At 41.8% G+C, this 15,420-nt stretch overlaps 1 protein-coding gene across 5 annotated transcripts in view; it reads left to right on the forward strand.

Moving 5' to 3' along the window:
• Positions 1 to 4,703: 4,703 nt before the first annotated feature.
• The window catches only part of LOC126384277 (polyhomeotic-like protein 1), a 22,311-nt gene continuing 11,594 nt past the window's right edge, over positions 4,704 to 15,420 (forward strand). For 2 of the 5 annotated variants that reach the window (XM_050035237.1, XM_050035240.1), the window contains exons 1-8: positions 4,704 to 4,859; positions 7,318 to 7,445; positions 8,966 to 9,082; positions 10,535 to 10,606; positions 10,754 to 10,882; positions 11,144 to 11,308; positions 11,853 to 11,934; positions 13,160 to 14,127. In XM_050035237.1, the coding sequence (XP_049891194.1) occupies positions 7,323 to 7,445; positions 8,966 to 9,082; positions 10,535 to 10,606; positions 10,754 to 10,882; positions 11,144 to 11,308; positions 11,853 to 11,934; positions 13,160 to 14,127 (1,656 nt within the window). In that variant the 5' untranslated portion in view covers positions 4,704 to 4,859; positions 7,318 to 7,322. The remainder of the gene's footprint in view (positions 4,860 to 7,317; positions 7,446 to 8,965; positions 9,083 to 10,534; positions 10,607 to 10,753; positions 10,883 to 11,143; positions 11,309 to 11,852; positions 11,935 to 13,159; positions 14,128 to 15,420) is intronic. The other 3 variants (XM_050035239.1, XM_050035241.1, XM_050035238.1) reach the window with 2 other exon arrangements.

A 15,420-nucleotide genomic window follows, 5' to 3' on the forward strand; every position in this document is an offset into this window, starting at 1 on the left:
CTGGTCAAGACAAATCCAAAGAAGTGCAAATTTGCAATGGCTGTTACCACATACACGCATGCATCTCCCCATAACCATGCCCCCTTTTGGCCAATTGGCCAACACTAACACACACCTTCACACACACACTTGGTGGTGGGGAAATTTTTGTGGACTGTCCAATAACCAACACAGGGAGCTATAGAGCTGCTGGTTGCAGCTAAAAATCCCAAACTGTATTGTTTTTCACCCGGCCTTATAAAGTGAACTAACAAAACAAATGCTCTGGATTTGAAGCAAACTTGTGTGGTGTGGCTGCACTCTGAGAAATGGCTGAATCAGCGAATCACAAAAGTACATGAAAGGATTTGAATCAAACAGTGGATCCAGGTGCACACTGCTCCTAACCATAGCCAATCACTTTATGCACATGTATGAACTCAAAATGCTCCACTGTACAGGCACAGGAGAGTATAAGTATTCATCTGTAAATATGTATTTTTTAAAAGAGTACTGTTTATATGTTGACTTGCACGGTCATGCGTGTGTGGATTATTTTTCTTTCGGGGTGCACATGTTTTGTTGAAGAGAGGAGCTGATTTAGCTGAACGTCTCTTTACTCTTTCGTAGTGGCAAATTTAGTTCCTTCTGTGTGTGGACATAAGTCACTGACTGCCTCCTCTCTTTCATTTTCACCTCATGTATTTGTCATCATTCAATCACAGTCGTGTACTTTTATCTGTGTGCCTATTCAGATTTATACTCAGAGATGTTGATAGTAGTTGACTTTTCTCATTTTTTTGCCACCATATGGTCGTTGTTTTCTTTTCTTATAACAATTCATGTCTATGATCACATTTCGATGGTGGCTGCTGCCAACATTGTCAAGAGCCAAGGAGTAAATTCCAAATATGGTATATTCCACTTGCTTATTGTAACAAAAGCATCATCATTGATTACCAGATACGTCATAATAAACCACCTCTAAAACGAACCATGTAGTGTGACAGACTTGAATCAACATGCTTTAGCTGCTGTGATCTTTGTTTTGCTTGTTTGTTTGGTCCTGATCTGTGTGTTACAACTGTGTAAATAAATGTACTGACTGTGCTGTATGCTTGAGTATCATGTACTGTAAGCTATTTGTGCCTCTCTGCACCTCACACATTCACAGACACATTATTTATAGTGTGTTACTGAAGTGATTTCAGACACACACAGCCATTGTCTGTATGCTTTGCTGTTTTGATAGCAGCCAATGACTCAGATAAATCTTCATTAAGTGATACTTACAGGATGTGTAGGGATTTGATTGAATCTGTTAAAGGGACAGTTCACCCCAAAATCAATTTAGATATTTTTATCTTACCTGTAGTGCTTTATGAATCTAGATTGATAAACAGCACTACAAGTAAGAAGGTTGTTATGTATTTTAGATTTTTTTGGGGGGGTGAAATGTCCCTTTAACTGTAGCTTTAGTTTCTGTAATGTGACGGAAATGAGCTGAGCAGATGACACTGTAGCTTCAGTAAGAATAGTCAGGCTTTTTGACATTTCTCTGTGCCACGCCGGTGATGCACCCCAACTGTTTTTTGTTTCACTTGTGTTTGTATTGTACATGTTGTTAAATAAAATATTCATCATGTAATGAGACATGGTGTGAACGTGTAATAACAGTATTCCTTTTACTTCATTCTTGGATTTTATGTGTTTGAGCTTTGGTGCATTTGAGTATGAGTGAAACATCAGTGATCTTGATATAAATATACTGTACATTATACACAGTGGTACTATGAGCTTTGTATTTTACGTGTCAAGATCAGCGTACTTGTCAGAACAAAACTGTTGTAAAATGTTGCTGTGGCTGTGAAAGAGTTTTTTTGTTTTAAAGGGTAGCTTTGGTATTTTTCAACCTATTTTCCTATGTTTTTGTGTCCAACTGACCAATGGGAACAACAATTTTGGAAATTGGTCAGGTACTGATTAAGATCGCTGCAGCCAGCAGCCGTGCAACAGGCTGCACGGTAATCATTAAGGGCATTTTTACTAGTGATGGCCAAATGAAGCCTCATGAAGCATTTTCTTTATTTTATGAGCCCAATAGATGGCGCTCTTGGTTTAAAAAGGGAGGCTCAAGGAATGGCAATTCAACATATTTTCAATCTTTTGTTGAAAAGAAGCGCCATCTAGTGGGCTTATAAAATAAAGAAAATGCTTCATGAGCCTTCATTTGGCCATCACTAATGTTTGCACCATCAAAGTACAACCACTAAAAGTGCTTGTTTTTGCTACTGACAGGTTCAGATTGCTATTGTGTCTGATAACTAATGGAAATTATTCCTACATTGACCTTTTTGTTAAAGAGTAATATCTCTTTTGTTTAACCAGAAATAGCCCCAAAGCACAAATAGGGGCTGTATACACACTGGGTTTTTTGCGCCCTCAAATTTGTTCTTTTCAATGTAGATGCACAGCAGACACTCAAACATCAGAGCGGCATGCATGTGTTCCTGAGTGCGATGGCTGCTCAATTAGATAAACTGAGTTTAACTTGTGGAACACAGCAGCAAGCACCACATGTCATTTGACAAGGACCAACCAATTGCTGACAGATATCTTTCCCTTCTTCTGGAAATATCAGTCTGTGATAAATATGGGGAGGAGGTCGATCATTTTAGTGCAGGGCTGCCAGAGCTTCTCATCTGTTCTGCAGACAATAGGCCTACACACAAACAGCGCTTTCAGGAAAATAGGCTACGATACGGTGCTTGTTGAGGTTGCTTAGTAACTTCAGATAGTGATGGCCAAATGAAGCCTCATGAAGCATTTTCTTTATTTTATGAGCCCACTAGATGGTGCTTTTTCTTTAACAAAAAGTTGAAAGCACACAATACAAGTATATATTAAATCATAGTAACTTTATAGGAGTAGCCCAAAACCGCTCAGTCCAAGGGAACGATTAATATAGTCTCTTTCTATCATTAATATTAAAGTGAGTAAAAGAAAGTAGTGATGGCCAAATGAAGCCTCGTGAAGCATTTTCTTTATTTTGTAAGCCCACTAGATGGCGCTCTTTTTCAACAAAAGGTTGAAAGCACATTGAATTGCCATTCTTTGAGTCTCTCTCTTTAAACCAAGAGCGCCATCTAGTGGGCTCATAAAATAAAGAAAATGCTTCATGAGACTTCATTTGGCCATCACTAACCTCAGATGCAACCTGCCACCGCAATCTTGAAAGCTGGCACAGAAAAGGCAAAAGAGTAGCACCTATAGCACCTGACCTCGCATTTTCCAGGCGGTTAGACGTAGCATATGTATGGCCCCTTAGTGGACATAAAGTGATAGTGCAAATATGCCCTTGAGTGGTTACATTGAAGCCTCTAGCTGCAGCGCTCTTGCTCAATTCTGGACTAGTTTCAAAAATTGTTGTTCCCATTCATAACTTAGACGATAAAACACTGGAAAATAAGGTCCAGGTTGAAAAATACTTAAATTACCCAATGATATAAGCCTGAAGACCACACATTTGTATGTCTGCTTTACTAACTGGAAGTATGGAGTTTGAAATATGCATATTTAGTCCAACAAAAGACTATGAGGTTGCATTATGGGAAGTGTAGGACACAGAGCTGTCTGGGAGTGTGGCACTAAGGATGAGTGGGTGCACCATTATCTGTAGCTGTATTTGTATCTGTTCAACCAATTTAATTATCTGAATCTGAAGCTGCACTCAGAATGGGCTGGGTTTAAACTGGAAGTGGGTGGGGTTTAAATCGAAAAAGGATGTGTCCTAACTGGAAGTTGACATTTTAAGCCTGGATTCATATGGCTCAATCTATATTTATTATTCATTCAAAAATGGTGCACAAATCAATCTCAGAATTAGGCTCCAGATTATGTTTGATCATAAGACTCAGAGATCAACCCAGCTACTTGAATGAGGATTTTCCCTCGTCATGAATACAGATATTGAAACATTTCACTTGTATAAATAGTCATAGAAGGTACATTATCTGTGCCAGATACTCCTTTCATCGGAGTATTCGGCTCAGCCCTATGTGGCCCTTATAGATCCTAACAGTCTGAATATCTCTGCCTCTGCAACATCAAATGTTTTAATCCACCTCTCACAAAGCGCACAAGTTTATTAGATTGCAGGAGTGCACCTGTGAGCTTGGTTTAAGTTGTTAAGCAGTTATGATTTTGCAGTCAAGCTGTCCTTAAGATAGATATGAGCAAACCCAGCACTAAGATGACATAAGTAACAATTTGAAAATGTATTGATTGTAATGATATTAGAACTAAATATGCATGTGTTATAATGTAGTGTAAGAGAAAAATTGACACCATATATAGCTACTTTGCAAGAAGTATCAAAACCCAAAGGTTTGACACATTCACAAGTCTCAGCTCAGCAGGACTCATGCTGTGAATGAATCAGCCTGCCCATGTTGAAATGTGGTGGCACTTCAACAAGAGAGGGGATAATATCTTATGACTGGGCTACATGAAATGAAATTTTAAACAGGTCTGTGCACATTTGGGGAGCAGGAGGTTCTCAGGTCCTGCACTGTGTCCCAGAACGGTGTCGGTCCGGCCCTGAGTGGACCGAGGAGCATCCCCCTCTCTCCGTCCTGCTGCTCCGTCATCCCGTCGCGCCGGAAAAGGCAGAGCAGAGGAAAAAGGAGGCGTTGCCCTCCAACAACACCATCAGCTGCAAATTTATGCAAAACAGTAAAAGCACTGGTGGTGGTGCTGCTGCTGCGGTCCTGCAAGGCGAAAGAAAAGAGCAGCAACAAGAAGCTCCAGCCGCCGGTGAGCCGCCGGGAGTCGTTTTGCAGCCGGTGCAGGAGGAGGCTGAGAAACCCGGACCGGTGACGGTAAGCACGGACCGAGAGCTCCGCGAACGAGCCAGACAGCAGCAGCGGCTAACGGGATGCTAGGAGGAGTAGCCTCCGGTGGATCCAGTGGTAACTGGTCTGAAACATGGAGGGCAGCTAACTGTTAGCTCTCTGCAGCTCTGTGTCTGTGCTGATGCTCGCTGCTGGAGAGGAAGGCTGAAGCTAGCAGAGCTGGGACAGGATGGTGTGTGTGTGTGTGTGTGTGTGTGTGTGTGTGTGTGTGTGTGTGTGTGTCTGGAGGAGGGGGGTAATAAAGATGCTGCAGGCATTAAATTGATACACCACATCTAAATAGGCCCATAGTCCACATGTTAAACTAGACAGAAGGAATAAAATAATAAAGAAGAAACAAAGAAAATTCTGTAGATGTTTTTGTAAAAATAATAAATCTGAAAGAGCTGACAGATAAAGACAGTAGAGGATGCAACTAGTCTGTAGGACCTGTAGTTTGGGGGTTTAAGTGCTGATTTTAAGGGGAAAAAGATGCATTAAGAAGGACAAAGTTTGAAGTCAGTATTGCCCACAAATATGATTATTTGGTTGATTATGTAATGTATTTGTTCTTGTTCAAATCCAATTGTAACTCCAGACGTCTGGGAGCAAGGAAAGGGTTTTATCTCTGCTTTATCATCTGCTGTGGTGCGTTCATGTGCAGTTTTAAAAACTTAATAAATACATAAGGTTGATTTATCAGCTAATGTTTACTAATCAAAGACATATCAATGTTGGCGTATATGTCAGCCAAAAACTCAGTGATTAATCGATTGTCACACCAGTTAATCACCAACTATTCTGATCAATTAATCATATGAATATTTTTTTAAGGAAAAAACGTCAAAATTCTTTGATTCCAGTTTCTTAAATTTGATTATCTTCTGTTTTCTTTACTGCTCTAAGACAGCTAACTGGACATGTTTGGGATGTGGATAAAACAAGACATTTGAGGGACATCATCTTGGGCTTTGGGAAACACTGACTGACATTTTATAGACCAAAAAAACTGATTAATTTAAAAAATAATTTACAGATTAATTGACAATAAAAAGTATCAATAGTTGCAGCCTTAGTAGTGTTGTCACAATACTGGAGTGTCTAAATCAGATACAGTAATTTTGAAAATGGTGATTTTCAGTACCATTTTCCATACAGTGGAAAGAAAAATTGACATTAAGGATGTAAAAAATTTAAATTGTTATTAAAAAATCCATAACAATGACACCTTTTCTGTTCTTGGTTAGTAGCAGAGAGGAGCAGAATGACCTTAGTAACATTAACAATAAGAGAGAGAGGGAGAAAGTGCAGCTGATACAGGTGTATTGATACAGCCGTTTCAAATATTCAGAATTGATACTTAGCCATATATAGATATTTTTGGCAACACAAGCTCCAGTACAGAAATGTTGGACATATGTTTGAGGTAATTTCAAAAAAGTGTCGTTATTAGGCTACATGTTTTTTTTTCTGCACAATGCTGACAAGCCTCTTTTTTTCTGTTGTAAAATGTCTCATTCATCAGTACTTCATTAAATATTTAGATCATTGTCAAAGATTTTTTTTTTGGATTTATTTGTGTCTAAAAAGCTAATGTTACACAATATATCATAGAAATTTTCAGAACTCTAAAATATTGATATTGGTATCAAGCTGAACATTCCTGTACGGCTATATTGGGAAAAAATCCCTTATAATAAACCTCATCACCTCACCTTAGTTTGAATCATTACTGTATAATTGTAGTATACTTTGATATTATAGAGACAAATCTGTCCCAACACTAATGACAAATGTAGACATGATAATGTTGACATGATACACAAATAAAAACTTACAAGTGTAAATGATCAACTTGAATTTGGAATCCCCCTGATTAATGTCTGTGAAGTTATGGGAATATTAAGAGATGCCTGGATTTATTGACATTTTGTGTGTGTTTCATGTGAATTTACACACACACATCACTTATTTCCACAAATGACTGATGGCTTTCCAGTGCATTTATTCTTATGTTAAATTGTTATGGACATTTTATAACCTGCCGAGATTTTATTTTGTTCGATTCTCCTTTTTATTTGTAATTTAACTTCTTATTTGAAATCATTTCCTTGTTCATATGCAGTGGGTAACCATGCATAGTCTTTTCTATAAGACAACAGTTGTTTGTAAGACACTGAATTATTTAGATGTCAGACGGAAACATCAGTCTCAAAGTGTTCATATCAGTGGGACCAGGAGGGCTGGTGTATATCAGTCAGTGTTAACATCAGCCCCACAGTGAGGTATTGAGTCAGTGCTGCTCAGCGTCTCCCCTCTGTGAAGAGCAGTGTTTGTCAGAAACACTGACAGCTGGTTTTTCATCAGCTGGGCTCTCACAGAGAAACTGCAGTGGTGTGTGTTTGTGTCAGTGTTTGACTGATGGACGGCTCCTCTGTCTCCTCAGCAGCCATGGAGACGGACGGAGAGCAGAACCAGCAGGGGGCCTCCACCAATGGGAGCGCTGCATCCGGGACGAGCTCCCGCCCCTCTCCGATGAATTCCATGTCTCTGTATGAAAGACAGGCGGTGCAGGTAGGTGTGTGTGTGTGTGTGTGTGTGTGTGTGTGTGTGTGTGTGTGTGTGTGTGTGTGTGTGTGACCTGTCAAATGCTTTGTTTATCATTTACAGGCTTACACTGTCCTGATTGGGTTTTTTTTTCTTTGACAACAGTGTCAAAAAGGTTGAAGCCCCTCAGTGCTAATATTTATTCTATATTTACATTGCGTGACTGTGATTGAGTGATAGTTTATCCTAAAAGATTCTCTCAAGTTCACAGTTTACAGCAAAGGCATTAAATCCAAGAAACTATAACAGTTTTGACAACACATAAAACAATAAATGTGCCCTGTTTTGTTTTTCTTTTAATTTCGGTGTCTTTCGGTCCCCCAGAAGACACCCCTCTGCTCCGCCCCTGGTGTGGCATCTGCTTGTTTTACCTACAGGGTAGATACTGCAGTTTTTGTGGTTGGTTTTACTGCACCTTTAAATGCTGCGCAGTTATTCAGCTCTTTGTGTTTTCCTGAGGATTGGTGAAAAAGAATTACACTAACCGACGCTACAAAAGTCTGTGTAAACCTCAACCTTTTTTTTCTATGTACTTTTAATGATCCATGCCATGTTTTGCCCTCACCTGACCGTGCGTCTCTTTCACCGAGAGGATGATGGTCCAGTAGCAAAGCTGAGAGGCGAAGTTGAGGTTTATTAACAAATGAAAAAAATGAAAGTTCATATTTCTGGACGTTAAAAAAGATATTTGCAACATTCTAGATGGAACAAGACAACAGGTCAGCTGCCTGCCTGGGAACCAGTGCGCACATAACCATGTGATACAGGTCTCGATTTTTAAAATGGCTGCTCACATAGATTTGTCACAAGAAAATTAGTTTATTTGTTGATTTCTAATAGCAAAATCTGGTTAGCGTGGTTTTAGGTAATAATCTCTCACAGGAGCTTTGTTTGGTGTAAAGCAAAGAAGGATGCACTTGTTTGTCTTCATACTTTATGATTTATATGTAAGCCGATGGAGAGAAGGTGATGGAGAGTGACTGAAACAGGGTGGTGAAGAGAGGGATTGAGTTGTGCTGGTTTGATGGAGGCACTGTGTTATTTTCCCAGGCTTCTGTCACCCTGCACAGCCATCTGTCTTTGTCACCCTGCACACACTAATCCAGCCCGCCGCGCTCGCTTTCATCTCTCAACTTATTACAGTACGAGCCTCTGCTCATACATCAGGCAGCTGGCAGGAGGCTTTACACTCTGCATCCCTCCCTCTCTGCCCCTGTTTCTCTTACTCCGCTCCTCTCATTTTTCATGGCACTGTACTTCCTTTCTCTTCTAAGTCTTCACATTTTTCTCATTTCTCCTCTAGCTGTGTGCTGTCATCGTCTCCATCTCCCTTTCTCTGTCATCATCGTTCAGTACATCTTTCTTGTCTCCTCTCTGTCTCTTCCTCGTGTCCTTCTTTCTCCATCTTTTCTCATCTTTTTTCTTTATCTCTTTCTCTGTTTGCTGCCACTTGATTGCTCATTTGTCTGCTCTCCTCCTCCCTCCAGGCCCTGCAGGCGTTACAGAGGCAGCCTAATGCAGCTCAGTACTTCCAGCAGCTGATGCTGCAGCAGCAGATCAACAACGCCCAGCTGCAGAACCTAGCAGCTGTGCAACAGGTAAAGGTGTGTGTAGGCTATATAATTTATATTTTCGCTGTAAAATATTTACAATACTGTGCCAAGTCATTTTTATGAGGCAAGACAGAGACATATTTGTTTTTAGAGAAAGTATGAATGGAAAAATCAGGAATCACGGAACAAAATAAAACGGCAACATCCTAAGGCTGCATTCACACCAAATCAGATGCAAGTTTTTCCATTGATGTGAATATAGGTAGAACATCTAGGCTGTGGCAGTGGGGTCTCAAGGGATGCTCCTAAAACACACAGTGGTTTGCTGTGAAAAGTTGAAGCAGTGTTCTCTTGGAGAAGCAACCAGACGTCACACTGCAGTGGCCAATCACTAGGCCTGTATCAATAGTTACTTTAGTTGGATGATATATTGTGCAAGGTTTAATTGTGATAAACATGGTTATTGTCATTTTAAGACCATTTTATGCCACTGATATAATGATGATATAATAGCATAACAATGCAAGTACACCCTTGCAAAGAGCAATCAACTCTTACTTTTTGAAAATATTCAGACATCGGAATATAAAATATATATTTTGAATATTTTCAACACCCTTTTAATATATACAAGGAAGTATATAGTAAATCATAGTAACTTTATAGGAGTAGCCCAAAACCGCTCAGTCCAAGGGAACGATTAATATATTCTCTTTCTATCATTAATATTAAAGTGAGTAAAAGAAAGTAGTGATGGCCAAATGAAGCCTCGTGAAGCATTTTCTTTATTTTGTAAGCCCACTAGATGGCGCTCTTTTTCAACAAAAGGTTGAAAGCACATTGAATTGCCATTCTTTGAGCCTCTCTCTTTAAACCAAGAGTGCCATCTAGTGGGCTCATAAAATAAAGAAAATGCTTCATGAGGCTTCATTTGGCCATCACTAAAAGAAAGAGTATATATATCAATAGCTTATGTGTACTACTTTACAAAGGAGAGCGCTCACTTTGTTTGTGTTCCTGCATGTGTGTCTTTTGTGGCAGTAAAGATACTGTAATTATAATCAAAAGGAATTCTAGACATCTTTTAAGCCAGCATAAACAGATATACTAAACACAAATAGTTGCTGAGATGGAGATATTGGCTTTCTATAGTTGTCTCCACTTCCACTCCCCCAAAAATTTTAAGCCACGCCTGATTTGTTGTGTGCAGCCGTATAAACCAGGTTGACAGTTTGCACACAAAAAAAAGCATATTTGCTTTGTTCCCACAGTCAAAACGGGATGTTTGGCCCAAAACACAGAGCCACGTTTGGCTGCGATTACAGCAGTGCACTACTAACTGATTGCTTGCACCTCAGCTCATAAGCTCCTCCAGCAGCTTGGAGTTGTTCTCAGTATATTGGACTCACAATGATTCATTCAACAGTCTCTGCAAACATCCCACTTTTGATTTTGTTTGGAGTAGACTGAAACCTATATCTCCTCTCTTCCTCTTCCTCCCAGGCTACTCTGGCTGCGAGTCGTCAGTCGAGTCCTTCCAGCAGCAGCTCCTCTCAAACCACCAGCACCACAGCTGTATGTTCTCATTTTGCTCTATGTCACTTACAGAGCCAAGAAAACTTGGTATCACTGAAACGTTTTCTCCTGATTGAAGCCTTTTTAAGTAGTGGATAAAAAATGCATAAATTCTCCACATTAAAGTCACTCATTATCATTTGACAGGCCAGTGTAACATCTGGATCGGGATCCTCAACCAGCAGCCGTCCTATTGGCGCCCCGGCAACGTCCACAATCAGCCAGTCAGTGCTGCTGAGTGGGACGGCAGGCGGGCAGGGACAAATGTACCTGAGGGTAAGTTTCACCATAGCTTTGCACCATTGTCATGAATCACTTTTAATCATCATCAGGTCATCGTCATGCCAAAATGTGAGGTAGTTAGCATTATAGTATATAGCAGCTCCATAAAGAAGACTCATGAGAAGCAGTATGAGTTAATTAAATGTGCGTCCTCTGTCAGGGTCACACCAGCGTGCCGACACCCATCTTATACTCGAGCTTATACTATTGGCTCAGTTTCTGTGAGTTTTTATCGGCTGTCCTGTTGTCCTGCAGGTCAACCGCTCCCTGAGGGCCCCCATCTCCTCCCAGCTCATCTTTATGCCTGGCAACACAGCAACTGCTGCCGTAGCAACTGTCACCCAGCAGCCGCAGGCTCAGCAACAGCAACAGGAAGTGACGCCAACTTCAACTTCCAGCAGCCAATCAGATAACGACCAGGTTTGTGTAATTAATGTGTTGATGACACTATGGGGAGAACTGGATACAGCGTTGGAGGCAGGGCCCTGTTCATTTCTATGAAAGTTGCTCAGTGGCACATGAAGCAAAAAATGTTCAACTTCTTGGGTGTAAAATTACCTGAATCGTCCACATCACTGGTCCTATGTGGCAGGTGCACTAGAGACTTCCTCTGGCTGAGCGGCTAACTTCCGGTTTAGCCCTCTGTTAACTTGAATGAGGATAAAATGATTTAGTCTTGTGACTTCTGAATGTTAAAGGACTGAAAGGATAAAATCCCAATAGTCATCCTGTGGGGGCTGTGACACTCAAATATATGTATCCACTGATTTACACACGTCTCTTTCCCAATCTAAGTCTATGGGAAAAAGTCCTTTTGGGCCCAGTGGCATCACGCAACAGAACAGGATGTTGTAGTGAAGGGCCTGGTTTATGATTTAGGGAGAGTACCAACCTTGTGTTTTTTCGTGTAACTGATTCCTCACCACAGATTACCCCTTTTTTCTTCTTCCCTTTTTATGTCCAGGTGCAGAATCTAGCCATGCGAGGCGTATCCAGTCCCAAAGGCGTTGGTGTGAAGACTGAAGCCCCAGAGAGGAGTGACTCAGGTAAGGAGCAAAGGAAAGGCAACCTAAATACTGCCTCTGTTTGCTAATAGGTTTGCTATATCAGTGGTTCCCAACTGGTCCAGCCACAGGGTCGAGAATCATCCTTTGTCATTAGTTCACAGTTTTATTAGTAAGTTTTAAAGTATTCAGCATCATACTTGTGTTTGGCCATGTCATCAAGCTAGTTTGCTGTCTCTGTTAAGTATCTGTCTGCTATTCACTCACTCTCCAGCAGGAAACGGCTCTTTAAAATAAAAGCTCTGAGTGTGATATCGGCCGTAGAGACGTCTGCCTCCTCTCCACTATAATGGAACTAATGCAGGAGTTGGTAGTAATGCATTTTAAGTAATGCACACAAGTAAAATGAACATAAAATATTTTTTAGGAATGAGTACTTACCATATTCCTTTTTAAAATGGTACTTCTGCTCTTTACTCCTGTATATTTTTGAGCCAGTAAACCACTTCTACTTTGCTTCAATTGCCGTTTATACCTTCTCTACAACTCGTCTGCTCTACATGTGGGAATTGAGTGTAGTTGACAGCTGGCTGGAAGAAAAAGAAGCACCACATGTCTTTTGACCATGATGCAATGATGATGAAGCAAAAAGAGCCAGAACAAGAGGCAGCTTCCAGCAACAATCCCTGACCACATCTGGCCACACTTTTTATACAAAAATCTAAAAGAAGGCAAACAGTTATGAAGTGCTTTCCATGCCTCCTGAAGACTAAGATCACCGCTTCTAAAAACTCTAAAGTTCCGTAAGCTCATCAAACTTAAGTTGAACATGCTGTGGATGAAAAGAAGGAGAAGAAGATATACTTTGTTAATCCTCAAGGGAGAATATACACACAGATACACAAACGGGACCTATACATGCCACTGACATTGACATTGATAAGTAAGACACAACATGAAAAGGAGGAGCTGGGGTGGAGGCGGGTTGCAAAGCAGCTTGCAGAGGAAGCAGCAACAGTAGGCAGGCCAGAGCATTTTAAATAGGGCGCCTTGAATGAGATTCCCCCATTGGTTGCATATAAAGGTATCGTGCTCTATCAGCTGACTCCCTTCCATCTATCAGCTGCTCCATCAGTTGAAAGAGCTGTTTGAGATCAGCTGATGTAGCTGGGATGTGAGCTGAGCTTGACCTCGTGTCCTGCCTGAACTAAAACTATGCTCAATATTTGGTGGTTAGTCATTATTATCATTTTTTCTGTCTTTTCAGCTGCTTACCCGCTGGTCCAGCCCTCCCACCAGTCAAACTCCCAGTCCCCCACTAAGCCAAGCCAGCCGCCCCACATCAAAATCCCCACGTACCCTCAACCCACCAACCTCAAAGCCCACCCGTCCTCCTCCTCTGGTGCCTCCTCCTCTACGTCCTCCACTTCTTCCATCCCTCTCTCCCAGCTCCTACTTCACGGAACGCGGACTCTCACCACAGGAACTACAGCTCCCACTGCAGCACACACTCTGGTCCTAACGTCCAGTGCGGCATCCCAAGCCCACGGTTATCCTGTCGGCACGGCGACCATCAAACCCGCAGTCAACGCTCAGACCTTGGTGGTGCAGCCTCTGCAGAAGACCTCGCTCAGCACAGAGAAATCTGGCCATGGCAACGGACCCATCCCCATCCAACCCAAAACTCTGCAGGGGCTTCGCCTGCCTCTCCAGCTGCCTTCTAGGAACCCCCCTCCCATCCTGCCCGCCCCGCCGCCCACCAGCAGCTCCGCCCAGCCCCCTCAGCCGCCACACATCCCCGTTCAGATCGTGGGGGCAAGGCAGAGCACACTGGGAAACACCCAGGCTCTGGCTCTGGCCCGCGGCAGCTGCTGCCAGGAAGGAGCCGCCGTCCTCAGCAGCTCGTCCAGCCTGCTCACTATGGTGGCGTCCATCGCTTCCAGAGAGGGTGGAGTCGTGGGCCGAGGGGTGGGGCTAAAGACGCTTCAGTCGCCCCAGGAGGCTCCCCCCTTGGCTCAGGTCTCTCAGGTGCATCCGCAGGCCAATCAGAGCTCTGGACAGAGCCAGAATGGACCCATGGCTTCGAGCCCCGCCTCCACCCAGGCCCCCACTGTTTCCTCTCCTCCCTCCTCCATGTGTCGCTCCTCCCTCTCCCTCCCCCTGGTGACAGAAGAGCAGAGAGCGTCAGCTGGTGTGACCAGCAATGGAGACTCATCAGCAAGTCAGACACCACAGGTCAGCTGATTCATACGTTGTGTGTGTGTTGTTTTCAAAACACTGTAGATGAAGTTTAATTATTTTGAATTTGAAATTTATTGATGGGGACAAGGCAATGTAACTTATTCCCAATACAGAGCATGAAACTGATGTGCTGCATAGAGTTTATAGCTATTGCTAATTTTCAACTATTGTCCCTAGATGGTATTTTACATGTACCGTGTAATTAAACTAGATTAAATTAATGCACAGTTACAGTTATGCACTTAGAGGTGGGTTTTACAACACAGTTGTGAGCACAGGTTTATTTTTACTCCTCTAAAATGGCTTTTGGAAACAAAATGTCATCCAAGAGATAGTTTGGATCTTTTGCAGTGAGACTGTGTGAAGCCCTAACCCATAGTCTGAGAAGCAGGCAGGAGCACTGACATGGAAGCTAAGCAGTGTACTGCTGTGGATGGGGGACAGCAGCAAAACATATTTTAGCCCCCTCAAACATGTCTCTTTTAATTAAATCAGTATCAGTTTAAGTGTACACTATATTGAGCATATTTTCCCAGCAGAGAGTGATTTCTGACAGAGAAATCAAGCCTTTAAAGCCAGACTTTGTTGAGAAAAACAGTAATTTAATGTCACTGAACATGGGAGCTGCTGGTCTACCACTGTCTCGATTGGTTAGTTATTTTGTGTTATTGTGTGATTTTGGTGAATCCTAAATGACACTTAAAATGCCAATGACGATTGAGGCTTCAGTAGAAAGCATCTCCCGAGTTCAGCAAGATTAAAATACTGTTTTTCTCAATGGATTCTGACAGCTTTGAAAGGAGTGATATTAATGGCTTCAGTGCCCCAATGGAAAGGGTGGTGGTGGCACTCAAGCCTGCTTCTCTAAACTGGGGGTGTGCTGACTAGGGATGTTCCCTGTCGACTAAACGATAGTTTAATTAAGACTAGTCTAACTCAAAACAGTCAAAATTTAGCACAATTTGGGGTGGCCTGTGGCCCTTTGTTGTACAGTATGTATGACATGCAGCCTCCCTCTCTCCCCCCTACACGCTTCATATCCTATCCATGAAGGTATAAAGCCCTAAAAATAATCTTTAAAAAAAAAATAGCAGAATTTATTGTTAATTATTTGAAACATTGTCCCAAAAAATCAATCAATCAATCAATTTTATTTATAAAGCCCAATATCACAAATCACAATTTGCCTCACAGGGCTTTACAGCATACAACATCCCTCTGTCCTTATGACCCTCACAGCGGACAAGGAAAAACTCCCCAAAAAAAACCCTTTAACGGGGAAAAAAA

The sequence above is a fragment of the Epinephelus moara genome, chromosome 22 (assembly GCF_006386435.1).
Source record: "Epinephelus moara isolate mb chromosome 22, YSFRI_EMoa_1.0, whole genome shotgun sequence".
Taxonomy (NCBI): domain Eukaryota; kingdom Metazoa; phylum Chordata; class Actinopteri; order Perciformes; family Serranidae; genus Epinephelus; species Epinephelus moara.